The sequence below is a fragment of the Cupressus sempervirens genome, chromosome 9 (assembly GCF_028749045.1).
Source record: "Cupressus sempervirens isolate cs-2001-9-10 chromosome 9, ASM2874904v1, whole genome shotgun sequence".
Taxonomy (NCBI): Eukaryota; Viridiplantae; Streptophyta; class Pinopsida; order Cupressales; family Cupressaceae; genus Cupressus; species Cupressus sempervirens.
The window spans coordinates 15,146,792-15,156,899 of NC_143126.1; the positions used below are offsets into that span (position 1 = coordinate 15,146,792).

The 10,108-nt window shown below is 32.7% G+C and overlaps 1 protein-coding gene across 3 annotated transcripts in view; it reads left to right on the forward strand.

Moving 5' to 3' along the window:
* LOC149537414 (acyl-coenzyme A oxidase 4, peroxisomal-like) overlaps window positions 1-1,033 on the forward strand; it is a 64,655-nt gene extending 63,622 nt beyond the window's left edge. For all 3 annotated transcript variants that reach the window (XM_089800832.1, XM_089800831.1, XM_089800833.1), the window contains 4 exons: window positions 164-240; window positions 329-500; window positions 591-683; window positions 765-1,033. In XM_089800832.1, coding sequence (XP_089656958.1) covers window positions 164-240; window positions 329-500; window positions 591-683; window positions 765-902 — 480 coding nt within the window. In that variant the 3' untranslated portion in view covers window positions 903-1,033. The remainder of the gene's footprint in view (window positions 1-163; window positions 241-328; window positions 501-590; window positions 684-764) is intronic.
* The last annotated feature ends 9,075 nt before the right edge of the window (window positions 1,034-10,108 follow it).

A 10,108-nucleotide genomic window follows, 5' to 3' on the forward strand; every position in this document is an offset into this window, starting at 1 on the left:
ATGAAATTTATAACCAGGACCATTGGTGCGGGCTGGTTAAACATCACAAACTAAGACTTTTCTTGGGATAAAAGTATCAAATAGTCAAAGTTACTTACTTTTTCTAAACTTAATTTTTTTCTCAGTGTGTAATGTTTGAAAATAAATTTTTATTGTATTACAGGTTCTAGCTGTATCCCGTATAATGGTTACATGGCAGCCCATAGGAATTGCAATGGGTGTGTATGATATGTGTTATAGGTATGTATAGAATTATTTTAATTCAGTGCTGATTTTGCATCATACAAAATTGTTGGGAACAATCCTTTGTACCTGTTTCATAGTGCAGGTATTTACAAGAGCGTAAGCAATTTGGAGCATCTTTGAGTTCTTTTCAACTCAACCAAGAAAAACTTGTTCGTATGCTGGGAAACATCCAAGCAATGGCCCTGATGGGGTGGCGTCTATGCAAATTGTATGAAGGTGGGAAAATGACTCCAGGGCATGCCAGCTTAGCCAAGGTAATGCAAATTGTTGTAAACTATATATATAAGCACAAATTAAGATATTTATTATTTACAATTGGGTGAAATATTGGATTTTTTTAATAGGCATGGAACACCTTACGTGCAAGGGAAACATTTTCATTAGGACGAGAATTGCTTGGTGGCAATGGAATCTTGGCCGATTTTCTGGTGGCCAAGGTATGAGTTTTGAAACACTTTGTTAAAGTGTACAAGTTATTTATTTATCTCAATTGATTTCGATATGTATGGTTTGTGCAGGCATTTTGTGATTTGGAGCCTATATACTCATATGAAGGAACATATGATATCAACGCATTGATAACAGGGCGTGAAATTACAGGAATTGCAAGCTTTGAAGCACCAATTGTTAGCAGACGAATAAGAGCAAACCTATAATTTGGATTGTTTCTTGTATGATTTCTTTACAGCATTGCTGAAAACATGTGTTTAAACTTTTCGTGTATAAATTTTGAAGGCAGTCTAACTTCACTTGCCATTTAATTTTAGCAAATGCTTCTTATGCATCATTTTAGAGAGCTTGTAATTGTACTTGGCCTCATATATTTCTACAGTAGGTTCTAGTTTAATAATAATTTTTATGCCCTTCTTATTAGAATAATGTGTAATGAAATTCTTCAAAGAAGCTTTTCTGCTACTAAATATTTTGTAAAATGACTAAAATATTGCAATGGTTATTTTAGAATGTGAAATTCTCTTTTTTGTTTAACGTAGTAATAAAAAGATGAAGGGCAATCAATTTTGTTTTCCTTATAGTAGAAGCCAAACAAAAATGATTTTAAGATTTGAGTGGATTTTCTTGTTTTTGATGGTGATGATTATCAAATTGGTTTGTTGGATCTTTTGAAGTACACCATTCAAATATCATTGTGTTTTTTTTAAGTTTTCACAAAAAAGTTTATCATTCAATTAGACATCATGGTTAGTCTTGAATTTTTCACACCAGCACTTCACCTTTGAGGGTGTACTAGTTGCATTGATAGTAAAATATAGATGTAATGATGATATTTTGATAGTTATAGATCTATATCCCTTTCTATTTAGATATATCAACATGTCTCTCTCTAACTCACACACTCTCCCTATCTACCTTACTATCCCTACCTTTATATATTTCTCACGCACACACATCGAAACTTCTTCTTTTTCCCTCCCTATTTCTATCGTATTTAACCCCCCCTTTACCTATCACCTATTCTCTATCTTTAGTAGATACTTCCTATATGTCTCTTTGATTTACTCTATCTATCTATCATCCTATGAATCTCTATGTTTCTATTCTTCATCTCCTCCTGCCTCCCTCCTCTTCCTATTGCTCTCCGCCCCCCACTCCATCTTTTTCCTACTTATATATACACTTTTTGCCTTTTTGCCCTCCCTATTCTATCTATATCAATATTTTTACCTCTCTGTCTCGTTTCTCTCTTTCTAATAAATTCATCTTACTCTTTCCCCCTCCCTCTCTCTCTTGCTCTCTCTCCTTATTTCTTTGTATATCTTCATGCTCTATCATTTCCTATGTGAAATAAACAACCTAACTTTTTGAAAGCAACAATTTAAAACTCTCTCTCTCTCTCCATATTATTTGTCTATATCACGTTATTTCTCTCTCTCCGTCTCCCTCCACTCCTACACAACTTTCACTCTCTATTTCTCCCTATATCACTTTTACATCCACCTATCTCCTTCTCTCTCATTCTTTAGACCTTCCCTTCCTCACTCTCTCTATATAGAAATATTTATATAAAGCTTCTTTCTCTATGTTTAGTTAATATATATAATAAGCACAAATTTTATTAACTATATATCAGTCAAATTTCTTATATTTTTTATTATGTCTAAAAACTAACATTTTCTTAATCCTTTTTAAAATCCTATAATAATATTAATAATTATATTAGGCACGAGCCTACAACACAATCGTAAATTGTGAGCCTCACATATGAGAAGTTGGGTTCAAATCAACTCTAACTTAACACATAATAATAATTAATTTCAACAAATAATAATTAATAATCTAGGCTTTGGTTGATTACCTATCAACAAATATTAATAATTATATTTCTGTTACATTTTCACCCTGAATTTTTTTTTAATCATTAAGAGGTCGAAACCAAGATTAATTTTTATGTGTTGTAATTAATTATTATTATTTATTAAGCATGAGTAGGCTCAAACCCAAGACTTGTGAGATACTTTTATATTATGATCAAAATAACTTTTCCTTCCGTTACGATTCTTCTCCATCTTCCTCTTTATATGATATTCTTCTTTATCTGGTAGCTTTCATTCCTTGTATGTGAATCTTGAAAAAGTTTGCATACACTTGTTCTTGGTCAAGATCATTGTTAGAATTTACTCTTTTTAATAAATGATATAGAGAGGAAGAAAAAAAACTATATAATCTTATTTATTTTTATTCATTAAAAGATTGTTGTTTAGTGTGGAGCCTAATTAGTCCCCAAGTGGGAGATTATTAGTTTGTGGTGACTAATCAGAAAAGTATTGTACATACTTCATAAATTCTTTGGGCCCTATTTTATCAAGATTTTGGGCCGACATGTAATTATTAGTTATAACCCTAAAGCGGTAATAATACTTGTATAAAAGGGCTTAGAGTTAAGGATTGTTTCATAAGTTGTGATGTGAAACTAGTTCTTGCAGTGGTATTGAGTTGTAAGGGATTACGGATTGTAATAAGGTTGTAATCACTAGATCATAATAATATCAAACTTGTTGTTTGGTGGATGTAGCCCAGGGATTGGGTGAACCACGTTAAATCTTGGTGCCTTGTGTTCTTTTCTATGTGATCTATTATTTTTTTGTTATTGGTTATATTTGCATGTAATTGCTATTTATGTCTGTGGTTTAATCCTAACAAAGATAATAAAACATAACGAATAAAATTAATGTATCAATCTCTTATTGTTTGAAAAAAAACTACTATGGGAAAAAAAATTAAGTTGGAAAATCTTCGACTCTAGATACAAATGATTCAATTAATTAGTTTTCTTCTTATGCCTGAATAATTTTAGTGAAGATTTGTAATTGTTTATTTTAAATATAAGAATTGGATTAAGGATTAGATGATCTAATAATTCTTTAGTAGATAGTTATCGCCATTTGTTCCTTTAAATTTGCTAATGTATCTGTTGATCTATTTCCTTCTCGATAGATATATTTCATGTTAATTTCTTCAAATTTATCGATTATCGTAAATCTTATTCAAGTTTGGACATTAGTTTCATCATTAGGAGCACTACTTTCTTAAAGGCATTTAAAATAATCTAACTATTCAAAGCTAATAGAAAGCTAGAGCAAGTATCTAACTTATACATATCATATTTGCTTGTCTTATTAGAATTTCTTCTCCATCTACTCCTTTATTAGCAAGATTACCCACTTCTCTACTTCCTTCCCTATAAATATGTTTTATTATTTTTTCTTCAAATTTATCAACTATGGTTAGAGTATATTCAAGTTTGGAATTAAGAATCTAGTTTAAGGTCTCTCTTTTTCTTAATACATTTAGGATAATTTATGAATCGTCTTTGATAACTAATTTATTAGTACCTATCTCTCTACTTATAGTTAAGTTTTCAATTAGGGCCTCTAATTCTACTAAGTTATTAGACATTACTCCTAAGGGTTGGGGACGTTTTGTTAAGCATGATCTGTTATCTAAAGAAAAAAATACATCATAAGCTCATTGGTCCTGGATTACCCCTAGAGGCCCCATCAAAATTTAACTTTGACCATCCACAATCTTGTTAGATTTTGTGTAGTTCATTGGTGGATTAATGGGGTTAACCTGCTTTTTACGCATTTCTGCATCCTAGTCTGAAAAAGAACCTTCCTCCTTATATGAGTTACTGAGATCATTGTTAGCTACCTCAATAATTTAGATGCCTCTAATTTATTAAGAAAGGATGTTATATCCTTCCTTTCATTACAAAAAAATCTTCTATTCATTTCTTTCCATAATTCTCATAGGAGTATGGAAGGGGATGTTTTCTATAAATTACTATAAACCTTAGAACAACCATGTTTAGGCCAACTTCTTTAAAAAGTTAATAGATTATCAAGGAATGTTGTTTTTCAATTTAATTTCTTACATTTAACCAATACCAACAATTCTTAGCAAAGGAAAAATCATAAAGAAAGTGTTCAGATGTTTTAGATTCTTTTTTGTAAAGTGGGCATCTTGATGATCCCTCAAAATTCATCTTGGTAAACATGTATGTTAAAAGAATTCTCTTGTGAAGAGCATTTGAAAGGAAAATACCTACTTTAGAAAACATGTCAGATCTCAGCTTAGATTAAGAGGGATGTCAATCTTATCCCATGGTTGGGAATTTATTATCTTTTCATACCCTAGTTTGACTTTATAGTTTCTGTCTTTCGAAGCTCCCCATACTAGTTTAATTTTCTTGTCTTTGTGATTTGTTCTGTAATGCCCCGCCAGGGAACCCAAAAAGAAATTATCTTATTATGTCACTAAGTTTGCTAAACTTTTTTTGAACATTATAACAATAAGAGATAACATAGCGAAAGTAATAACTCGCATACATACATAAGTAATACAATAATAGTTACATGATATCTCAAGGGTTCCATGGTGTTGAATCACATACATAAGTTTTATTAAGCTTAAATCTTATACATAACAAAGTCCACATCATAGAATAACCAAAATTATGAAATCAAATGAATTAATATACAAGTACATGAGATGCCACAATGCATAACCAAAATGCATAATCATCCTTTGTATAAGTCACAGAGTATGAAATGCTAAAAGAATATACATCATGATAAGACACAATATCTCAAAGGATCTCAAAATAAAAGTATGATAAACCCAAATATGACCATAGAACATAATCACAAGATCAGGAGGGTAGAACAACTGCACAAAAACATCCAACAATAGCATCCATTTGTTGGATCTCAATGGTATAAGAAACACTACCACCCGACCTCGTGAAACCTAAATGGCCCACTCCCATCGTGTTGAGGAGATAATCTCAATTCCCAAATGGATAACAAACCAAAAGTCATAACAAGAACCTAGGTCAAGAATCATGATAGCTGCAATCTATCTCAAAGGTACCAAGTAACTTCTAATCCTAGAGGCAACAAAGACATGTAGAAAACCTAATATACATGTGGGCAAGTGTCATCACATGAGTCAACTGTAAGGTTACCTCGACAGCCTCTTTAGACTCTAACCCCCTAGTGACTCTATGTGTCATCAGTATTATTTCTTACATACAAGGCATACTAACGAGGCAAGGTCACAACCAAGCATCCTCTCTACTCCCATACTAGCTTGTACTAGCACTCAAGGCATGGGCAAGGTAAAAAAATGACTTGTATTAATTCATTTTAACCCATTTAATGAAATATTATCACTTGTTAATACAACTTATGTAATGGGTTACTCAGGCAGCCTCTTTAGGGCTCTAACCTCCATTGCAAGCCACTTCCTACCATGCACATAGATAACCTACCCTAAGCTCATAAAAATTATATCTCATAAAACCACAATATTCACCGTAGTCCTATATGAGCAACTGGAAAGCATCGATAGATAAATCACAATATTCACCTTAGTTCTATACAAGCAACTAGAAAGCACCAATAGATAAATCACAATATTCACCTCAATCCTATACAAGCAATTGGAAAACACCAATAGATAAATCACAATATTCGCCTCAGTCCTATACAAGCAACTAGAAAGCACCAATTGATATAACTAATCAAAAACCTCGAAGGTTACACCAAGAAAATCACAATACAAGAGCTTACAAAAAAGAACTCGATCTCATCACACAAACAAGTGGATATAGCATATTGGTTGGGAATGAAATAATCAAGACTAAACAACATCACATATTTAAGCATCACAAAAACAACCACTTCCCCAGCCTCTGGTAAACATGCCTATCTGGTCAAACTACTAGGTTTCCCCAAACCACCACAAAATGAAACATAACATCTCAACATGCATTTAAAGCAAGTGTAGTTATTTAGTTTTTTTTTTTAATATAGTTCCTGTTGTTCATTTTTCACACATGTTCAAATGAAGGAATATATGCTTATTACTTTCAAAGTAATTTTCAGAAAATACATCAAAGAAAAGTATTTTATTTATTTGAAATAATGTTCAATATTTGCATGATTGAGTAAATCATGACAGAAATTAAATGCTGAAAGTAAATTTCTCCCACACATCTGACTGTGAGAGTAGTCTCTACATGTTGACATACATCTATATCCTACTGAAATCAATAACTAAATAGAAGAGTAAAAGGAGAAAGGTTCATGGGCACCAGTCATTGCCTGTAATGACTGGTGATGTGGCATCCAACTGCGTCCATCCTCTCGCTTTTCCAGATATTGCCCGTTCTGTGCTTCCAATTCCTGCATTCGCAAAGAAGAGAATGGGTTAGATCCAATGGATCTAAGCAATGCTGATGACTCACTCAAATCTCATATTTAACATCCTACATGCTATTCATCTCAGTAAAATACAGACATACACCAGCAAATAGAGAGGTCGATCATGAAGCACAAAAATACTAAAGGGACAATTTATTTTGTTTTGAAACCTTTTACCGATAAAAATTGGTGAAAACAAGAGAAGTATAGCAGCAAGAATGAAAGCCACGTTAAGAAGATTCAAACACAGCAAAAAGATAAACATTTTCAGCCAGTAGAAAGAATGCATGCTATAATTTCAAAGGACAAGTATTGTTGAAATTGCAATAGAAAGAGGCCACAGTAACAATAGAGGTGCCTTGTTTTCATTTTTGAAAGACAGTGGTTTGCAGAAAAGGAGATATTTTTGAAGAAAATGGGGTACCTGCCAAGATTTGTTAGACTTTCTTGGTTTTTTGCTTCAGTCTATGCTTTAGACAAATCAGCTTCCCAGTTGCTTAGAACTACTAGCATCACAGAGATCAAGAAGATAGATGGAGACTACATCAATGACTATTCCCATCTTTCTTTGCTTTTTAGCTACTGGGAAGAGTGTTGCATTCTTTGCACAATGTCTCCTAGCAATCCCATGTTATAATAATGTTCAGAATCATGAAGGTTGTCTGGGTATAATAGTTTGTGGGTAAGAGTGTTGCTAAGAGAACTTTGGTCAAAGTCTTTTCTCCTCAATATCAATGTTGAAGATTGTGTATCTACAATACTGCAGACACATAAAAAAAAGATTGGCAGCCTCAAAGAAGGTGGATAAATAGGATGAAATATGCAGCAAGTGAAGAACAAGTATACCGCCCAGAATTTATAATCTCAAAGAGCAGAATTCAAAGAAGGAAATCACTTTCATAAGAGATTGATAGAACAAATTCAGACGTCTCCAGAATAACAGTATGAGCATCAGATTTTGCTCTTATAACAATGTCTTCCTTTTTAATAAACCCTAGCAGCTGCTACAGGTGTTTGCAGCTCAAGATATCAACCATTCATAAATTTGGGTTGTGAATTGCAGTTTAAATGCAGGAAATGTCTTCAAAAAATGACATCATGAAACATGAACATACGGATCTCTTTAAAATCATGGTGGCTTTGAGATTGAAAGGAGATTATATCATGGTAGCTATAATGGCCTAGAAAAATCTCCAGCATAGCAACCAAACAAAAGTTGTGAGCCATAACAAATGTGCTCCATAACCCAACAAAATAAAAGTAATGACATCTTTCAGAATACCAAGCAATGACAAAAGATGTAGCTGTCTGAGTTCTAAGAAAGGGACATTTAAAACTTATAGCAAAAGAAGCCACAGGTGAACAACAACAATACCTCCATCTTCGAACAGCCACAAGAAAAGACCCAGAAAATGGTAGGAGGGAAGGAAGGAAAGCTAAATCATGGCGTCTCCAAGGTCAGTCAGGACACAGGAAAGAAATACCCTGCAGATGTGCATTCTCAACAGCAAAATGACCAAGTAAGCTACGTATATCTCCATCATGGTGGTGTGGATCAAACAAAGGCAAAACAAATAGTAGACACTAGTCGGCTTGTTTTAAAAGCCATGCGTTTTTAACCATAAGTCTCAGAAAAACTCTATGGCGTCCAAGAAGCAATAAACTCCCACTCTGCTTTCGTCAAAAAATCCATGCATTTTCACTACCATAGCCAGTAAAGCTAACAGCAAAGAGAAAAACCACAAAAGGAGCAGATTTATACTTCGAATAATACCAAATCACTAGTCGGCGGCCTTAAAAAATGTTTGCTTTTTATGCCACGAGTCTGAAAAAATTTCCAGGCGTCTTTTTAACAGCAAGATACCCAAAAAATGGCTTCTCCAACAACCAAAAAAAACATCGCAAATTTGAAACTCTAAGGTGGCTAGGGTTAAAAGAAAACCCTCAGGCTATCTCACGCAGAACACAAGAATCTCCAAAATAAGATTAAAATCAAATAACTCCCCTTTCTTTGCATTATACATAAAACGCCCCTTTATCAAAATTGATAAAATTTTCGGGTCCAGTTACATGCTAAAGGCAGAGTTTTTGTTTTTGCATGTGTTATCATACTACTTAAAACATTATTATTCTTTAGTTGATTTATAATCAATTTAAAGGTAATAATAGTTTTAATACACTTAAGTCTTAATTTTCTTTTATTTTATTTTAGTTGCACAAGTAAATATATAAAAAAAAAAATTGTAATTGTTATTTTATAATTGATATCCTATAAATCAATTATTAAAATAATGAACATTCGTGCAATTAAAAATAATTAAAAGACAAGAGTGAAGACGAGTTTAAGGAGAAGTTGGTATTTTCAAATGCCAAATTTTAAGGGGCAGCTTTCAGAGTACATTATGGAGTAATTTATGGCAGTTTGGGGAGTTTTTCCTAGTTTTTCTCATGCATGGATGGTGGAACCTCAATTTGGGGTATTTTAAGCTTGATTTTGGAATTTTTAGTTGTTTTTAATAATGAGTTAACTCATTATTTCGACCCAGCTTTTCTGCTTTGAGGCAGTTGTATTGTTTATATATACTCCTCTTATTTATGGAGGAGGGGGTTCAGATTTTGAGAGAGGACGCTTATGTGATTTGATCCTTAAGTGTAATTTTTTATGATGCTGATCCATTATGCAGATGTACTGTTTTGAGGACCTTTGATGGAAATAGAGTTTTCATTGGAACCAGTTTTGGAGTTGACAGATTTAGTTGTGTGCGTTAAGGTGATTGATGTTATTCGAATTGTGTTTTAATTATAGGCCTTTTCTGAATGATGTCTTATATTGTACCTTCTTTATAAATAGCTATTCACAGGTTTTGAGTTGTGTTTAAATTATTGATGTATTCGATTGTGATCAAATTCATTTCGTATATTTTCAAAATTCATAGACCTTCTCTTAAATTATTGATGTGAATTAGTAGTTTTTCAAATAAGGATTCTTGTGAATGTCTTGTCAAATCTTTCATTGTGTCTCAAGTATAGCAGTAATCTGTTATCAATTTTGGTGTATCACCTTACTTCTTTAAGTTTTTCGAGTTTTAAGTCATATTCTTACCCTTTTCCATCTGAAATTTTTTTTTTCACATTTC